We start from the raw sequence: 21,295 nt of genomic DNA on the forward strand, positions 1-21,295 counted from the left end.
TTATACACTTCTGGCCAAAATCTTAAGGCCAATGAACAGAAAAAAAATATGCATTTTGCATTGTTAGACTCAACCACTTATTTGAGTAGAGCTTCGAAAGATGAAAATAAAAATAAAAACCTTTTTAGTAATTAATAGGGAAAATGTGAATACTATGAAATTAGCCGAACTACTAGCTGGTCAAAATTTTAAGACCAACTTGAAATGAGGGGGTAATCAGTAAACACGTACGAAATTTAGTCATTTGTGTTCAAGCATTAGCGTTGTCAACATCTCCCACTGACATCTCCTGTGTTACATTGGGTAAAAACATGACAAAGGCTAAAAAGTTGAAGAGTTTGAACGTGGCAGAATTGTCGAGCTGCAAAAGCAAAGTCTCTCTCAACGTGCCATCGCTGGTGAGATTGGGCGTAGTAAAACTGCTGTTGCAAATTTCCTAAAAGACCCTGAGGGATACGGAACGAGAACTTCAAGTGGTCGGCCCAAGATAATTTCGCCGGCGTTGAGCAGGAGGATTTGACGAATTGTCCGGCAGGACACCAGCCGATCGTCGAACCAGATTAAGGACCTTATGGCCGCAAAATGCAGCTCAAGAACAATAAGACAGCATCTACGAGAACCGTAAACGTCTTCAAAGGCCACGCCTCTTTTCACACCACGAAACAGCTCGGTTAAATTTGCTGAGAAGCACCAAACATGGGACATAGAAAAGTGGAAGAATGCTGATGATGAGAAAAAATGTAGCCTGGATGGTCCAGATGGCTTCCAACGTTACTGGCACGATAAGGATATCAAACCAGAGCCATTTTCTACACGACAGAGTGGAAGAGGTTGTATCATGACCTGGGGTGTTTTCTCCTTCCATGGAACAATGGAGCTTCAGGTTATACAGGGACGTCAAACAACAACTGGCTACATTGACATGTTGGAGAGAGCATCCTTATTGATTGAAGGCCCTCGCTTGTGTGAAAATGACTGGATCTTCCAGCAGGGGAATGCTGCAATCCACAATTCTCACAGGACAAAGGAATTTTTCATGGCGAATAACGTGATTCTTTTAGACCATCCAGCGTATTCGCCCGAACTGAACCCCATTGAAAATGTTTGGGGTGGATGGCAAGGGATGTCTATAGAAATGAACGTCAATTCCAAACAGTTCATGATCTTCGTGAGGCCATCTTCTCCACTTGGAATAACATTCCAGCCAGCCTTCTGCAAACACTTATATCGACCATTCCAAAGCGAATGTTTGCAGTTATTCGCAATGACGGTCGTGCAACACACTACCGAGACCTCTTGTTGGGTATTTCCTACCCTGTTAGGACTTCTTTTTGGTATGGTCCAAACGTTTGATCAGCTAGTATTTAGGTTAATTTCATTGTGTTCACATTTTCCCTATTAAATGCTGAAAATGTTTTTTATTTTCCCTTTTTTTATTTTCATCTTTCGAAGCTCTACTCAAATAAGTGGTTGAGTCTAACAACGCAAAATGCATATTTTTTCTTTATGTTCATTGGCCTTAAGACTTTGGCCAGCAATGTATGTAGTGATTTATATTAAATTTCCGACTTCTACGAGGGGTGGTAAATGGATTCGAGAAGAAAGGATGCCTATAGAACAAATGTCACAATTCTCACGCGAGGTAAAATTAAAATGAAATAAATAATTTAAAATTATAAATTAAAAGTTGATTTATTATCTATGTATGGATAACAAGTTAATTCTTATGCCATAATAATTGAGTAGTTTAATTAAATTTTGAATGTAATTCATTGAAACGTCGTGAACATGATGAATATATTAAAATACTAGTTTTATAAAAGAGGAAACAATTAACAAAGATACTGCACAAAATAAACTGATTACAGTTCATCAATAAATCAAAAGTTTGATCAAACAGTCGGATATTAAATATATTTTATTTTCATTGCATAAATAAAACAAACTCAGGTCTTCCAGATATTAAAAACAAAATAAAATATGGATTGAGATAATGGCTGAAAGATCAATGTGCTGTTTCAATAAATTTACAAAAGCGAATTACTCATGTGCAATAATGGTACACAGGTTACACATTTGACTGTAAATAACTCACAAAATGACTAGACCACTATAACAATACTGCTTGACTGAATGTAATAAAAAAATTTAAAAGATTTACGCAAAAAGAAAAATTTCCCAGCAGAACAATAAAAATTGTATGAAATTTCAAGGAAATACTAGAGTAAATCGATACCGATTATTGGAAAAATCAGAAAATTAAACATTATGCTCGAACCTTCTTCCAGTCCTAAATAAATCACGTTTTAATATAAATGTAAATAACACAGTTATATAAAGGTAAGCCTTTTCACAGTTTCATAAAGTGTGGGTCTACATCTGTACAAATAATTCACACACAAAAAAAAAACTTCCACCATTATTCAAGCTGACACAAAGTTGAAGAGAAATGGATAATTATTTCTGGTGTAAGTGTTTCTACGTGTAATTTAACAATTTTTTTTTTTTTAATAATCAGGTTCAAAAAAAACTTTACAGTCAAAAACTGCATTTCTGTTGAAAAAGTTATATATACACAAACATATGAAAGATAAATTATGCAAAGCTTCTCAAAATCTAAATTAAAAAAAAAAAAAAAAGTGATACTTATCCTATCTGACTCATGACAAAATCTATAATCTTTTAAGAACTACACTCTTACAGTTGGCACACCGAACTATTTCACATTATGCACAATTCTTAATATATTATAGCTTTATCACAGATTGAAACACTAAAAAAAATCTTAAAACATTTAATATTTAATGGATAACACATAAAAAAACAGGTAAATTAACCAAGCCCTCATTCAAAGAGTTAGATTACATTACTAACCTACATTTCAGTGTGGAAATATTCTTACCAATGGTTCATAGGAGAATCGGTTAGATGTTCACCACTGACTATTCTTAGTTAAGGAAAAAAACTGTAGTGTACAGGCTTTATAAATATTTTTAACTATATATTACTTATTACCTTTTCATTTTATAAACACCCATGTTAAAAATTTGAATCCCATTATTATAAGTTGTGATAAATACATCCTATTATTTACAATGGGAAGTCTGAACTTATTAAGCTAAGAATTCTTTTTACAAGTGGAATTGAAATTTTTTTACAATTGTTATGTCTGGTCTTTTCATAAAATATACCTTAGCTGAGTATACAAAGTTACTAACAGTTTACACCTTATTAAAATATTGTTCAGTCAACAACATATCTACACATTCTATTTTTATGTGCTGATAAAAACTTCTTTATGACAGATAAATTATAATGGACTTTTGTCATTAGCTGTTATTTAACCATAATTTCTCAACTAACACTCTTGTCCAAAACTATACAAACTGAACAAGAACATGCAAAAATACAAAATGCATACATCAATTAAACATCTTGTACATGAATGAAACTTACTATAAATGAATTTGGTTGTTATATGTAATTACATACATTAATTAAACATCTTGTATATTAATGAAAGCTGCTGTAAATTAATTTGGTTGTTATATGTAATTACATACATCAATTAAACATCTTATACATTAATGAAAACTGCTTTAAATTAATTTGGTTGTTATATGTAATTACACATTAATTAAACATCTTGTACATTAATGAAACTTACTATAAATGAATTTGGTTGTTATATGTAATTACATACATTAATTAAACATCTTGTATATTAATGAAAGCTGCTGTAAATTAATTTGGTTGTTATATGTAATTACATACATCAATTAAACATCTTATGCATTAATGAAAGCTGCTTTAAATTAATTTGGTTGTTATATGTAATTACATACATTAATTAAACATCTTGTACATTAATGAAAGCTGCTGCAAATTAATTTGGTTGTTATATGTAATTACACACATTAATTAAACATCTTGTACATTAATGAAAGCTGCTGCAAATTAATTTGGTTGTTATATATAATAACATACATTAATTAAACATCTTGTACATGAATGAAAGCTGCTGTGGATTAATTTGGTTGTTATACGTAATTACATACATCAATTAAACATCTTGTATATTAATGAAAGCTGCTGTAAATTAATTTGGTTGTTATATGTAATTACATACATCAATTAAACATCTTACACATTAATGAAAACTGCTTTAAATTAATTTGGTTGTTATATGTAATTACACACATTAATTAAACATCTTGTACATTAATGAAACTTACTATAAATGAATTTGGTTGTTATATGTAATTACACACATTAATTAAACATCTTGTACATTAATGAAACTTACTATAAATGAATTTGGTTGTTATATGTAATTACATACATTAATTAAACATCTTGTATATTAATGAAAGCTGCTGTAAATTAATTTGGTTGTTATATGTAATTACATACATCAATTAAACATCTTATACATTAATGAAAACTGCTTTAAATTAATTTGGTTGTTATATATAATAACATACATTAATTAAACATCTTGTACATGAATGAAAGCTGCTGTGAATTAATTTGGTTGTTATACGTAATTACATACATTAATTAAACATATTGTACATGAATGAAAGCTACTATAAATTAATTTGACTGTTAAGTGTAATTTTCATGTTGTTGCAATATTTCAGCTTTTAAACATGCTTGTGCGATTATCTACATATTTCATTATATTAAGCTCTTTGATATATACAGCCCTTCAGCTCTGAAGCATGCCAACAAAAATATTTAAATATCTTTCTTATTTAGCTCTTGAAGATCAAAAGCATTGTGTGTTGGTTATGACCATATTTCCTCTTCTCTCAGTAACAGTTTTGCATTGAGATCCACCTACATATGTAAACAAAAGTATTAACCAATTTTTCTGTTTTTAGTAAATATTTTAAATCCTTATGTGTTTCATAAAACAATATCAGATAGATTTGGAAACAGTACACTTAATCCATAAGCCATACAGTTTAGATTAAATGTTAATCTTTGTTAAAAAAAAAAAAAAAGTAAGAGAATCAATAACAGCATTAAATGTATCAATGAGGTAACTCTATACAAATGTAAAAAACTAAAAGTTTATTGAAATATAAGTACAAACATCCCATGAAGGATTGAGGCTTACAATGTAGTTAATAGAAAATCATTTAATTTTTTCTAAGACATAACTGTTATTCACCAAAAAGTAAACAGTAATACTGAGTAAGCCTTTGGTTATTTGTCTTACAGCTGGTGTTAACTGAGTATCTGGAAATTAACTACCAATTAAAATTATGTTTTAGTGAGTTTAATGTTACAATCTTTACTGAATGGACATCTTAAATTCATCATACTTCTTAAACTACACCATAGTTTTCTCTCAAAATGGTTTGTTAAGGGCCAATAAATCTTCACAATCACCACGAAAACAGCTACAGTTCATGAATTTAACTTGCATGAATTTCTGTGTGATATTTGAACAATGACAGCTACAAGCAAGGACTTACAGATAACAGATATCAGAAAACAACAGACATTACTGGTCAAAATGACTCATACCAAAAAAAAACAACAACAGAATTTGATAAGTAGTTGCTAGGCTTAGTATGTTTACACTAAGTTTACTTCAACAAACAATGTTTGATAGATATATCTTCATAACTATGTATGTTAATGTACTTATTCTATGGAAACAATAAAACCTAATTTTGCTGCAACAAGTATAAAAGATAAAGAAACTCTCCCTGTGTCTCTTCTTACTTATCTGAATGTACCTATTTTACTGATCTGTAAAGATTATACACATAAAAAAGGCAAAATAAAAATTAATAAAGCTGAAATAAATCTATACATTTTAAAACGTGACCTATCTATTTAATCATTAAGCAGTGTAATAAGGCCTGTTAAAGTGTCGTGTGAGTCACCTTGTTAACCTGCACATTGCAACTTTTACTCCTGTCATTATTTTACAGAATAAATTTAATAAATCAGATTTTTGGGTAAAATCTTACAACAAATAACTTTACAGCCAAAAACAATTTGTAAACAAAGCAATTTAAACAAAATATATGCCAATAATTTATCATTTAAATCTCTCTACCAAAAGTTATAATTACTCTACACTGAAATGTATTTCAACTCAAAAATTTATCTAAGAACAGCTGGTATGGATATTAACACTTTTACTAAAATAAAGCAGAGAACAATGTTTCAACCTTCTTAGGTCATCTTCAGGTTAACAAAAAGAGTTTGCAACTGACCATTGCCAGGCACATCTTAGGGATGAGAATATAAAAGGGTACAGGATTGTAGAGGGTGTTGCAGTTAGATTTTAGGTTATTAGTTAGTATGGGTATAAAGGTGTTCCTTTATATCTTTATATTGGTTTATTTTGGGCTTGAGTAGTTGTATAAGTAGGGCTTCTTTGATTTTACATTTGTTTATATTTGTTTCCCTACTTAATATCCGAGTGTTTTCTATGGTTATGTTGTGTTTAATTGATTTGCAGTGTTCAAAAATGTTTGAAGATATTTTTTTTATGTTATTTGAATCTGGTTTCTATTTTTCTAGGATGAAGATATGGTATGTAGCAATGTAAGTTCTTGTAACATATGGTACGTAACAGTGTAAGGTTTTGTAACATGTGGTACATAACAGTGTACGGTCTTGTAACACAAGGTATGTAACAGTGTAAGGTTTTGTAACACAAGGTATGTAACAGTGTAAAATTTTGTAACATATAGTATGTAACAGTGTGTTTTGTAGTTTGCATTTCTTGTATTTTATGATCTTCTTCCTAACTATCATTTCACTTTTAGACAAAAACATAAGCACCAGTGAGCAATGTTAAGAAAGGGTAGGAAGTGTGAAGAGAAGTGTCTTCAGTGTATGAATTATAACTTCCAACAAGGTAACTTACTTGCACTCACATACATAGCTAAAATCCTATATTGATTAGGTGGAGGGACTGGCACAAGACAGAAAACAGATGCATCCTTTGAAAGTGTCTGAATGACACCCTGATGAGAAGACCCTCTAACGAAAGGGTTAGCTACCTTACTACTTCTGTATCAGGTCTATTCTTCACCCGGATGTGACAGATCCAGGATGAAAATTTTAAGAAGCACATCTCAGTGGGAGAGAAAATAGGTGGACAGTAATCCTAATCACAATACATTATGATTTCAATATCTTTGATGAACAGAATATAGATAGAATAAGGGATGTGCCCCAAGGTGTAGAGTGACTATGGCATGACAGACTGTACACGGTAAGTGAACAGCATTCAACACTTGACTGCCAACAAACAACATCCATGCAGTGGTGGAAAAAAGAATTGTAGCATCTTCACCTCAAGTTCCCACTAGTTATCTGTTTTGTGAACAGTGCATGTGAGAAAAATGAAATTACACACACATATCACATTCAAATCAAATAAGCTTGAAACACATCAAATGCAGTAACATCCTCGGCATAAAGATGTCAGGAGGTAAGCAAAAGAAAAGAAGTGCAGTAACTAACAAGTGCACCCACTGTGACCCACAACAGGGGGTAATGCATGCGAGACAAACTGAGTGAGAGACCAGGAACAACCTTAACACATGTGAAAACTTATGTTGACTGTTTTAGCTCTAAATCCATACCACTAGAGCCACAAACTGACTTTCATGAGGGGAGTAGGATGAGAGATCCTAATCGTTATGACAGAACATTCCAAAGTCATAATATCCCCATAGACAAAACCATGCAGTGATGGAGGACATTTTGTCATTTGCACCAGCAGAAAACCACCACTTTACTCTCAAACTGATTGTAGTCTACTATTTGTACTGTATACCTTTAATTCAGGAGGAAACCTTCATGGTCCACCATCCCAGCAACTTGGAATTGGAAAGTGGTAAGGGTTCTCTTACTCAACTTTAAAATGGGGATGTGGTGAAGAGTTCAGATGAATGATCATACTGAAGACAGTGCAATGGATGACCACAAAACCATATTTTGAAAAGCAGATCAAACCTGATTTATTCAATCTAAAGAATGACAGAGATGGGCAGCACTCCCCTTCTGGTTTACTCAAGAAGTCCATGGAATACTATGATCAAGAACAGACATGGTTATGAGGCAAAGATATTGCACGGAATAACCTAGAAGCAATCTTATGGAATACAAGATTATGTGGTTAGTTTATAATCTAGTTTATGTGATTATAATGAACAGTGTGCATTCTGTAGCCATGGAATCATTAAAGTAAACATGGTTTTACAGTGTAGGTTTTAGTATAATTCTAAGTGATTAAAGTATATGTGGACAGATACTATCTGCCACAAAGTGTGATCTTGGTCAGAAGATGAGATAATTATATTTGCTTTAAAGCACAGACAACTGACTATAACCCTCCTTTACAAGTGAAATATAAGCATTCAGCACTGCATGCAAGTCATATTAAACCATGAAATATAAGCATTCAGCACTGCATGCAAGTCATATTAAACCATGGAATATTAGCATTCAGCACTACATGCAAGTCATATTAAACCATGGAATATTAGCATTCAGCACTACATGCAAGTCATATTAAACCATGAAATATAAGCATTCAGCATTAAATGCAAGTCATATTAAACCATGGAATATTAGCATTCAGCACTAAATGCAAGTCATATTAAACCATGAAATATAAGCATTCAGCACTAAATGCAAGTCATATTAAACCATGAAATATAAGCATTCAGCACTACATGCAAGTCATATTAAACCATAAAATATAAGCATTCAGCACTACATGCAAGTCATATTAAACCATGAAATATAAGCATTCAGCACTACATGCAAGTCATATTAAACCATGAAATATAAGCATACAGCACTACATGCAAGTCATATTAAACCATGAAATATAAGCATTCAGCACTACATGCAAGTCATATTTAGCCATGAAATATTAGCATTCAGCACTAAATGCAAGTCATATTAAACCATGAAATATAAGCATTCAGCACTACATGCAAGTCATATTAAACCATGGAATATTAGCATTCAGCACTACATGCAAGTCATATTAAACCATGAAATATAAGCATTCAGCACTACATGCAAGTCATATTAAACCATGGAATATTAGCATTCAGCACTACATGCAAGTCATATTAAACCATGGAATATTAGCATTCAGCACTACATGCAAGTCATATTAAACCATGAAATATAAGCATTCAGCACTACATGCAAGTTATATTAAACCATGGAATATTAGCATTCAGCACTACATGCAAGTCATATTAAACCATGAAATATAAGCATTCAGCACTACATGCAAGTCATATTAAACCATAGAATATTAGCATTCAGCACTACATGCAAGTCATATTAAACCATAAAATATAAGCATTCAGCACTACATGCAAGTCATATTAAACCACGGAATATTAGCATTCAGCACTACATGCAAGTCATATTAAACCATGAAATATAAGCATTCAGCACTACATGCAAGTCATATTAAACCATGAAATATAAGCATTCAGCACTACATGCAAGTCATATTAAACCATGGAATATTAGCATTCAGCACTACATGCAAATCATATTAAACCATGAAATATAAGCATTCAGCACTACATGCAAGTCATATTAAACCATGGAATATTAGCATTCAGCACTACATGCAAGTCATATTAAACCATGAAATATAAGCATTCAGCACTACATGCAAGTCATATTAAACCATGGAATATTAGCATTCAGCACTACATGCAAGTCATATTAAACCATGAAATATAAGCATTCAGCACTACATGCAAGTCATATTAAACCATGAAATATTAGCATTCAGCACTACATGCAAGTCATATTAAACCATGAAATATTAGCATTCAATATTTAAGTCACATTGAACCATATAAATATATTATAGAAAAATTAAATTTCAGTATGAGAACTTACTTTATGATATTAATGTTCTTTGGTACTGCCCTACCCCTATTCAATACAAACCAAAAGTTTTCAAGAAACATTTTGAACTATTATTAACTGTTTCACTTTTTATCATTCTAGTTGATGGTTGAATTTGGATTTAGTTTGTTTTGATTTTGTGTTTGTGTTTTAAAGCCACCTTTTTGGGGTGTTTATGTACATTTAACTTGAGCATTGTATTTCATATTTCTTTAAACATCAAATTTTTTGTTAGTTAACTAAAAGACAATTATCATTTAGATTGAACATTTGTTCTATTACTGCCTTATATCAATTACAAATTTCTTTATCGATTCTGTACATTAATAATAGTTTCAATTAGGCCTGAATGTGCACATATATCAACTGTTACATCACAAATTCATATCCAAATGTATTCCATATTTTACATATCTTCACTCAAGACACACAATAAGTAATAAAACCAAATGGAAATTGATTAATTCCAACTTTCCTTCAATCTTGTTCTTACCTGAATGGTGGGTTTCTTGAACTTTGAACTCGTGATTAGACAAATGTCGATGATCACCAAAGTGAAACCCAAAGTCAAACTCTTCTCCAAATAGCCCTTCATCTGGCTCTACGTCCTCAAACAGGTCTTCAAAGTTAAAAAGTGCCCCATGTGGACCACCAAAGTGAAATTTAAACCCATGCTCTTTATGATTATCAAAATTTTGTCCTTGATGATGACCCCTATGAAATGCAAAGACATCGTCAAAATGATGAAAGAATTTGTCAAAGTTAAAGTGTGATCCACCGTCTTCTTCCCCACCACCATTTTCAAATGCTGTCTCTCCAAACTGGTCATATTTTTTTCTTTTATCTGGATCAGAAAGCATTTCATATGCTGCAAAAGAGATATGATATTTTACGTGAAGAAAAAATACTCAATGGTGTATATCAGAGCACGTGTCACTAACACAGAATTTTACTTTGTTCTTCTGCATAATAAAAATATTTTCATTTTGTATAATGTAAGTTTTGTTGTGTAAAACAAAACAGTGTGACTGCTGATCTCTTAAGTATGGAATGTTTTTATTTAAAACAAGAGTCAAACTGATCCAGTCATGATCTTTAAGAGAAAGGAACATTTAACAAATGATAACAGATGAATAACACTAAAATCAACTAGTGTATGTTGATACTGGTCTAACTTACTGAAACATAGCAAAATTTTACAAACTTGTCAACACAATTTTTAACCTGTTTGCAGGTTACATTTTTATTTCTAATCCTACTTAATCAAAAAAAGGGTTCAATGTCATAATTTAAGAATGTAAGTTTAAATTATAAATTAAAAATTTATAGGTGAATAGTTTTAAACTTTTCAGATCATGGTGACTGCATTGTTTTACATAGAAATATAGACAAGTTGAGAATTATTTATGAATTCATTAACTACTTCACACTTAAAGAACTGGTTACAAAACAAGTCAGCTACACAAATATTAACAAAATCTAAGAGGACTGGAAAAAAATATATTTTTGAAAATATATTTAATGTATGTTTAATTAAATATATTTAATTATATGTTTTTATGTTTATTTGATGTCTTTAAAGTAAAACACAACAAATTAAAAAAAAAACAGAAAACATTTTAGCCCTTAAACCTATAATACCAACACAGGGACACTATGAATCCATACCACTTGGTGTCAACAAATGAAATTTCAATGCTGACATTCTAGGGTTAATAGTTACTTTGGCACTTTGAATGAAAACCTGGATAAACTACTTATGTGAGGTGGCCTGTTTGAATGCAGGAATAAGAAGGTTGAAGATAAATCCTTATTTATTTATAATAATAAACTTAGCAAAAGTTTTATATTTGAAAGAAGTGTTTCTCTGTTGGTGTTATACAGAGGTAAAATGGTAATGTATGTGTATGTACATGTACTTCTTTAAAGTTATCTCTGTTGGTGTTATACAGAGGTAAAATGGTAATGTCTGCGTATGTACACTTCTTTAAAGTTATCTCTGTTGGTGTTATACAGAGGTAAAATGGTAATGTATGCGTATGTACACTTCTTTAAAGTTATGTACACTTCTTTAAAGTTATTTTAAATAACTGTTTAATATTGTTGTAATGACAAGTAGTTTTTATGATCAGCCACCTACATTTTATTACTATTTATTATTACATACTGATTGATAACTAGTTTATCTCCTAAGTTTCAACTGCTAATCTGCTGCCATTTTCACCTAAGTCCTGAAAAGGACCATACAAAATGGAATATTTAATGAAAAAGAAAGCAAAAAACATCACTTACAATAAATGAGGTGTGGATCCTACAAAAATGAGAAACAAACTAACAAATGTCAGTTTTATGAAAATAACAGACATACAAGTTTCCATACTACTGACCTAATCTGCCATAGCTCATCATACAAGAGAAGACCATAAAATAAAGGGTTCTATATCCATCTAACTGATAATAAACTCAGTCAACTAAAACTATTCAGTTAGTTTATTTAAGTTCCAATAGGTTGAGAATATATACAAGCACACCTGCAACCTGCCTTTCCAACAAGAAAATCCAGTATCAAACATCATTTCATGCCACCAAATACACACACTGCCTTTCTCGAGATTTTATCAAAGATGAAAGCAGATTAGCAGTCAAAACGTCAACCACAACTACTTAGTGTTTAATGGCTTTGAATCAAAGCAAGCAAACAGATGAAAACTAAACAAAATATTCCAAATCATCAAGTATTTTTTTATGAAGACACAATAACTGTTATCACTTTTTACAAAATTTATTACATTAAACATATTTTTCTCTTTGTTAATCAATAAAATACAAAAACTTATATGAATTTCAGCTGTTTTTTTCCTGCATAAAATAATTTCATTTGCTGTTATTGTGTTGGTGTTTTTTTAACAATTTGCCAAGGTATAATCCTTCATATCAAATTTTAAACTGAAGCTAACAAATCTCCACAGCTTTATTTTAACCTTACCTTTTTCTCATTTATGAATATAAACCTGAGCATCTGTTTTATTCATATTTCTCTTATTTAAATTTATCTCCCAATAATTGTAAATAGCTTTTGAAAGCTGCCCTAGTAATGTACGTAATTTTTATTAAGTCCTGTCCTTGTAACAGACATGCCTGCTAATAGATTCACAAAAGCTTTCAATACAAGTGCAAAAATTAAGAGCATAATGACTGTTAGTAGCCTATTACTTGAGTCAACATTTCTAATCATATTTTACTCAACACAAAGTGGAAGGTGTACAAAATTATCTTCACTAATAGGAATTTTGAAATCAATTTCAACATATTTGTTAGTATCCATAAACAATAAGGGCATTCTAAGACACTTTCTCTAAAATTAAGTCTCCAGTGGTAATAACAACCTGTGTTTATAAGTAGTGTAACTAATCTGTCTTTACATGCATTCCTATCAGTTTCAAAAATCTTATTTATACCACAAAAATATATCTCTTCATTTCACAGATCTTAACACAAATACAATTCTGTCAACACTTCACTTTAGCACATGCCTTATGGAAAGAGTAACCCATCTCTTTTTTTTTTTTAATTCTTACTGTACTTAAATTTTTAAAATAGTACATCAATTACCTTAACTAAGACTAAAATGCAAACAATGTTTGAGATGTTTAGAGTCACAAAAGCCTCTAATTCTCAAAACTTACTGCAGAGATATTCAAGTAAAATAAACTAATTTTCTCATCTAACATATTAGCATTTAGAAATAAAAGAGATTTTTCACTGATGTCTTTGTTTTTCTAAAAAACTTTAGAACTACAGTTGATATGATTCATATTTGTAAAACTGTTAGATAACTTATTAGAAATGATTTTGGGCTTTTTCGAGACTTGTATACTTGAGCCATGTACATGTTCTGGAAATCTAAGCCTGCTTTTTCAAACCAAACAGTTGTTTCTCTTACGATCATTTATTAGCTATGGATTAGATTTGTGCCAATTAATTAGCAACTAATCTGTTATGAGCCACAATACATATTACCAAAAAAAGTAATTGTTACCAATTACCGTATTTTATGCCTTGTAAGATGCACCCTAATCTTGGAAAGATAATACTAAAAAACAATATTTTGACTTAGCAACCAACACCTTGATGTAACCTTGACTTTTTCTCAATCTACTGAGTAAATGCAGTCAAATACATCATATTCCTCACAGTATATTGACAATATTAGTTAAATTGAATGTTTTATATTAGTGAAAATACTTCTAATTAGTAAGTAATGATGTTACAATCTGTATGAGAGGCCATTTGGAGTAGACCCAAAATGAATTTCTTGTCTTGAAAGATGCATGAGGATTTTTCAAGGTATTTTTAAAGAAAAAAGTGCATCTTACAAGGTGTAAAATATGGTACTATGAAAGCAAAAGATAAGAAATTAGTTGATTATGTTTACGAAACCTAAAATTAATTAATAAAGTATAATTCAGGCAAAAATAATATTAATGAAACAATGCAGATATTACTGTTGGTAAAAGCTTTACAAAATTAAAAACAGATAATTCACCAGTATAATGTAATGTTTTTCCTGTTTTAAAAAGAGGTCAAAGATCACACATACATGCCTCTCTTTTCTTACATCAGTAACAGAGAATTGGAGAGTTGCTAATTGTATTCCTATTTTCTAATCTGGATATTATAGGCAAGTTATATTTGTGTAGTGAGGACAGTTTAAGAGAACCTGATAGAACAAACTTGGGAAAATAATTTAGACATAATAACAAGTTTGTTTTTTAAGCTACTAAATGGTTAAGCTTTAAATTTTTCTTTTTGGATTTTTTTTAGCTACAGTATTGTGTACAATTTCAGTTTATTTGTCTAAGAAAGAATTACTGACTAGTCAGAAAGGGTTGAGAGAAAGGCTAAGTAACATGTTTCCAGGGATGGTAAATTGATTTATAAAGATAGATTAGGATGTCTTAACTGTTTTTAGATAAAAAAAAAAGTAAAATATGATGTTATTAAAGTTTAATAGATCACCTTAGAAGTCAATAAGATGCCTCTGATATCTGAAAACAAAAGGACAAAACAACACACGATCTAGAAACGACAAACTAGGCACCAGTTAAGATAGTTTTATTGTTCTCATAGGGTAATTAGTTTATGGTATGGATTTTACTGGAAATAGTGGAAACTGACATCTTATAAATCTTGAAAAGAAAGATTAAAGAATTCCTGAAAATTAAGCGATGGGTGGTAAGAACAAACTTCAAGGATCAAATATCTCTCTTTATCCATTAAACCAGTTCACAACCTACAAGTTAAAATATTTATTGATATTTTTAATTTTAAATATTCTTGATGTTAAGAAAATACATAGGTTCAAGAAATCAATTTAACACAAAAAAATCACAACCCAAGCACCTTTCATAGGTGATTATTTCTTTTCAATTTGCCCCCTGAAAAAGAAAGGTGCCTCTTTTGGAAGTGCAAAGATTAAAGGGTATTGTATCTTTGTGTTAAATTCACAACAGAATTGTAATAATCCTCAGAAAATTTTAATGTCTAGATGGCTTGAATTCTTTAACAGATAGATTGGTAAAAGAAAATATTTGGCTGCTGAAATAGTGTTCTGTACTACGTTATTTTGTTTCAATCATTCGAGACCTTGTTATAGTTAAATAATGGCAAAAAAGGACTACAGAAGGATAAAATCTGTTCAATACATAATTCAATAAACTCAGTACACAAATAGAAGTCCATATTAATGTCTAAAAACAGTAAATGATCATATTTTCTTTACAAAAGTTGTGTCACTGATTCTCCAGAAACACAGCCTACCAAGTAACTTAAGGCTAGACTATAAAATTAATTAGTGATTGGCTAAGCTGATCATTGACCATCCCTCATTTGAAGATAGTTTTCTTAATGATTTCTGGTACTTCGGATGTAAAATTTTATATTTAGTTCAAAACACATCACACGTGTCTGTAAAACACTTACCTTCAGCAATTTCTCTAAATTTTTCTTCTACACCTTTCTCTCTGTTTTTGTCCGGGTGATACTTGACAGCTAATTTTCTAAAAGCTCGCTTAATCTCTTTATTCGTAGCCTTTCTTGTTACACCTAAAATTTCATAATAATCTTTCCCAGACACTCCTCCAAATAACATAACCAATCCAAACAATGTTGTTAGTACTAGCAATTTTTCAAAATACATGATATGTAGATTTCAGCTATAAAATAAAAAGAAATGAAGTCACAATTATTAGCAAGAAATATAAAAATACATGAACTGTATTCTTACATTATCCCTTAAATATAAACACCTAAACCTCCTTGTTTCTTTAAAACAATTCAACTCTTGTGATTTTACAACAAGCAATTGTACGATAAAGAATACTATAACGTTTCTCATGAGTAAAAACTTGTCAAGGTATAATAATTACTGATGGAACACAAGATTCTTCAAAATAAGTTTGAAACTAAAATTATCATTATAATAATGACAATTATAAAAGAAGTGGACAAGAAACGAACTTAAGGTGAAAGAACTCAAACTTTCACCATACAGATAATAGGATAATATTTTTTATTATTCAGATAACTTTATGTTCAATGATATTTCAGAAGCTTAAACCTATCACAGATAAAATTCAAGGTTTAATTTAAATATTTTCTTATCCTTTAAATTCAAGATGATTAATTATCCATTTTTATTTTACAGTCTAACAGCCTGTAATATTCAAACCCCTTCTTACAAAATCTGTTCTTAGTATAACAAACCTAATAACACATATAATTTGCTATTAAATTTGAATTATGGCCAAGCGTGTTAAGATGTGTGACTCATAATCTGAGGGTCGCGAATTTGCATCCCGGTTGCACCAAACATGCCCACCTTTTCAGCCCTGGAGGCATTATAATGTAACGGTCAATCCCAATATTCATTGGTAAAAGAGTAGCCCAAGAGTTGGCGGTGGGTGGTGATGACTAGCTGCCTTCCCTCTAGTCTTACACTGCTAAATTAGGGACAGCTAGCACAGATAGCCCTCGAGCAGCTTTGTGCAAAATTCAAAAAACAAACAAACAATAAATTTGAATTAATAACTAAAGGACAGTAACTAGGTGGTAATCAATTAGAAACTACAACTAACTATCAAGTTCTACATACCATCAAGTAAAGGTCCATATGGTGTGATTAATTACCACGTTATACATACCATCATGTAAAGGTCCATATGGTGTGATTAATTACCAAGTTATACATACCATCATGTAATGGTCCATATGGTGTGATTAATTACCACGTTCTACATACCATCAAGTAAAGGTCCATACTGTGTGATTAATTAACTACCCAGTTATACAAACCATCATGTAATGGTCCATATAGTGTGATTAATTACCCACTTATATAAAGTATCATGTAAAGGTCCATACTGTGTGATTAATTAATTACCCAGTTATACAAACCATCATGTAATGGTCCATATGGTGTGATTAATTACCCAGTTATATAAAGTATCATGTAAAGGTCCATACTGTGTGATTAATTAATTACCCAGTTATACAAACCATCATGTAATGGTCCATATGGTGTGATTAATTACCCAGTTATATAAAGTATCATGTAAAGGTCCATACTGTGTGATTAATTAATTACCCAGTTATACAAACCATCATGTAATGGTCCATATGGTGTGATTAATTACCCAATTATATAAAGTATCATGTAAAGGTCCATACTGTGTGATTAATTAATTACCCAGTTATACAAACCATCATGTAATGGTCCATATGGTGTGATTAATTACCCAGTTATATAAAGTATCATGTAAAGGTCCATACTGTGTGATTAATTAATTACCCAGTTATACAAACCATCATGTAATGGTCCATATGGTGTGATTAATTACCCAGTTATATAAAGTATCATGTAAAGGTCCATACTGTGTGATTAATTAATTACCCAGTTATACAAACCATCATGTAATGGTCCATATGGTGTGATTAATTACCCAGTTATATAAAGTATCATGTAAAGGTCCATACTGTGTGATTAATTAATTACCCAGTTATACAAACCATCATGTAATGGTCCATATGGTGTGATTAATTACCCAGTTATATAAAGTATCATGTAAAGGTCCATACTGTGTGATTAATTAATTACCCAGTTATACAAACCATCATGTAATGGTCCATATGGTGTGATTAATTACCCAGTTATATAAAGTATCATGTAAAGATCCATACTGTGTGATTAATTAATTACCCAGTTATACAAACCATCATGTAATGGTCCATATGGTGTGATTAATTACCCAGTTACACAAACAATCATATGATAGTCCATATGGTGTGATTAATTACCCAGTTACACAAACCATCATGTAATGGCTCATATTGTGTGATTAATTAACTCTATGCTTTTCACACTCAATCTAAAGATATTTACAATACTCGTGCCCAAATTTTGTTTTTATGTCATTACTACACATATTTAACATTTACTTAGCTTAATGAACATCTCAACTCCAACTTCTTTTAAACATTTTGATTACTGTTTCCACATGAAAATACTCAGATAAACAACAGAAATTGTTTATTCTACTTCATCTTATAGTTGAAATAATATTTCAAATTAGTAAAGTCTGTTGTTCATATTAAATTATTGGGTATTTCTAGCTATATTATGGAAGAGGATGTAGTACCACAAAATGACTTGAATCTCTGATTAGTTGGTCAAATATTTAACAAGTAATCTTTAATTCCTTAAATGTTGCAAGTAGAAGGTAATATATTTATAATCTCATAACTTGTACTGTGTTTAATATGGAAGGGAACCCACTCAACAGAATGAGTCTAGAATCTAGACATTTGCCTTGTGGTGAATAAGTTACTCAATCCATCATGGGAATGCTTTGTTGATAGTAGTGAAGCTAAGAGGCTTTTTGATGTATTTATACACTTACTGATTACAAGTCAAAATAGGTAATTACCTTTTTATACAAATCACTAATTAGATCTCTCTTAAAATATTGTGTACAGGTTTGGTTTCCTAACTAAATAGGATACTGACTTACTGCAGTGGTTCTGAAACATTTTTGACCAATAAAACACTTATTTTTTTTAAACATATCTGCACCATCTAATAAATTTAGGAATGTATTTCATTCTAAACACTTCTTTTAACATCAAAACTCCATGACAATTAGTTGATGTTTTCCACCCAATATATTTTTCATGTTAATAGACATAAATACAACTTCTACTTATTTCTACAGTAGACTTTTTGAGGTCTCATTTCTGTGGTTCAGAACATGATCTTTGATGTCACTTCCTATCCATAATTCTACAACTTTCCAGACTTCCTGAAAGGAGTCCATGGACCAAGGATGGAGAACCTCTAACTTATTGAACAGGGTTCTGAGTAGGACTACCAGTTAATTATGTTTGTTACGGGCATATTTTAAAATATTTTATTTTCTCTTAACAAAGTAAAAGTAAGAGGTCATCTTATTGGAGTTCATAAGATTAACAATGGAGTCAAGAGAATAAAGACCTCCAATGTTTTTTTGCTATAGTCTGAAGACAACAGCATCAGAGGACCCGAGTCTAAGATTTTGAAAAAGGAAATGCTGGCAGTTCTAATTAAGACAGTTTTATTTTTAAAAAGGGTGATTGGCTTGTATAATAAGTTGTTGTCAGCAATGGTAGAAGTCAGCACTTTACAACTATTTAATAGATAAATTGATAACTTCCCCCAAAAAAACATTAAAAGTGGGGTTTAAGAGTTTACTTTTCTTAAAGTTGGTGTGTGGTACAGGGACAGACTTAAAGGGTTAAATTGTCCACATATTAATCTATTATTTAGCTTATATTTTAGCAAGTCACTTCAGTTCATTTATTTGAACAATTCATTATTTCTGTACAAGAATATATGGCATACTGTATCACATTATTATATATACAATACAGTATTGCTATCAATGTGAATAATCATGAGAAACTTATTAACTTTAATAAGTGCACAAAAAAAGAAAAGAAATATTATTATACATACAGTTTGCTAAAACAGCAAGCATCATCCACAACATTCTATAAATATTTGCATAAATGTTAAGGCATAGAGGCAAAGTTCATGTCAAAGAATATGTTAAAATGTTAAATTTTTTGCCACATGATCAAGAGCAAAATCATATCTCGCATTTCTTTGAAAGTTAAATTTACGCCGTGCAGATGTAAATATACCAGTTGTGATTTTTTTAAGTGACTAATACAGGGTGGCCCGTAATTCCCTACCCATCCATATGTTATTATATTATATTCAATTCCACATGTATTATAAATTTGTTGTTGTTTTTTAAGAGAAATATGGCCGATGTAAGCCCATTTACACGTGAAGAACGTATTGTGACAAGCACGTGGGTACGTGAGCGTAAGAATACTGGTGACACCCTGGATACATAAGATATATGGATGGTAGGGACTTACAGGCCACCCTGTAGATGCCTACGTATTAATATTAGAACTTTCTGATGTTGTTAATTAAAATGTATAAGACAAATTAATCATTATTGTTTAGACTATGATTGCTAGCATTTCAGGGAAAAATGTTTTGGTTTCCTCAAAAATGTTCTAAACCATTTCTTTAAATTCTCATCGTTTCATCAAAACTCACCAATAACGCCTTTTCTTCAGCCTACAAAGTATAACTAGTACTATTAGTAGTATAAGCATAGCTTTAAAATTACTCTTGAATGGGTAATACATATTTTATAAACATACTTACGTTATCTCAGGCTTTCGAGTTTAATTCATAATCAACTAATACTACACTTATACTGTAACTGTGTGTGTAACTATAGCGGTATATAACAATGTTTTAACAATTTAAGGCCAAAATATAAGCCGCAACTGAAGTTTTGATAATAATTAAACTAAATATTCTAATTCTTCAACAAGACAAACGTCCCACACAACCGGAAGATTGGTTGTAATTGCAAGTTCAAAGGGTTAATTTACAACATTAAAATCCGAGCGTTCACCGTGCAAAGTACATTACTATCTGCCTTTGCCTGAAATCAAACCATACGACGAAGCAAGGAAAACTTGGAAAATAAATTTCTCATATACCAATTTAATACGACGAAAAACTAATAGTAGGTTGGATGATTAAGCTTTTTATCGTAAATCAACTATTATGATTCGGTAATACCAGAAAAAATAGTGCTAATACTGTGACAACATTTATTACATCTGATAATCTTAGATCAAGAAAAAACAAAAAACATGGAAGCTCGTGAGTTTTAGGTTGTATTTGGAGGTTAATCGTAATTACATAAATTTGTGGTTTTTAACCGCTGTAGAGAAGCTCATA

At 30.8% G+C, this 21,295-nt stretch overlaps 1 protein-coding gene across 1 annotated transcript; it reads right to left on the bottom strand.

The window, feature by feature from the left end:
- Nucleotides 1–3,806: 3,806 nt before the first annotated feature.
- Nucleotides 3,807–21,021, bottom strand: LOC143238331 (dnaJ homolog subfamily B member 9-like). The gene is made up of 4 exons (XM_076478472.1): nucleotides 20,708–21,021; nucleotides 15,913–16,145; nucleotides 10,424–10,798; nucleotides 3,807–4,842 (listed from the first exon to the last, which is right to left on the bottom strand). Exons 2-4 carry the CDS (start codon nucleotides 16,127–16,129, stop codon nucleotides 4,772–4,774), a joined length of 663 nt encoding a protein of 220 aa, XP_076334587.1. The 5' UTR covers nucleotides 16,130–16,145; nucleotides 20,708–21,021; the 3' UTR covers nucleotides 3,807–4,771.
- Nucleotides 21,022–21,295: the final 274 nt, after the last annotated feature.

This window comes from Tachypleus tridentatus, chromosome 13 (assembly GCF_004210375.1).
Source record: "Tachypleus tridentatus isolate NWPU-2018 chromosome 13, ASM421037v1, whole genome shotgun sequence".
Lineage (NCBI taxonomy): Eukaryota > Metazoa > Arthropoda > Merostomata > Xiphosura > Limulidae > Tachypleus > Tachypleus tridentatus.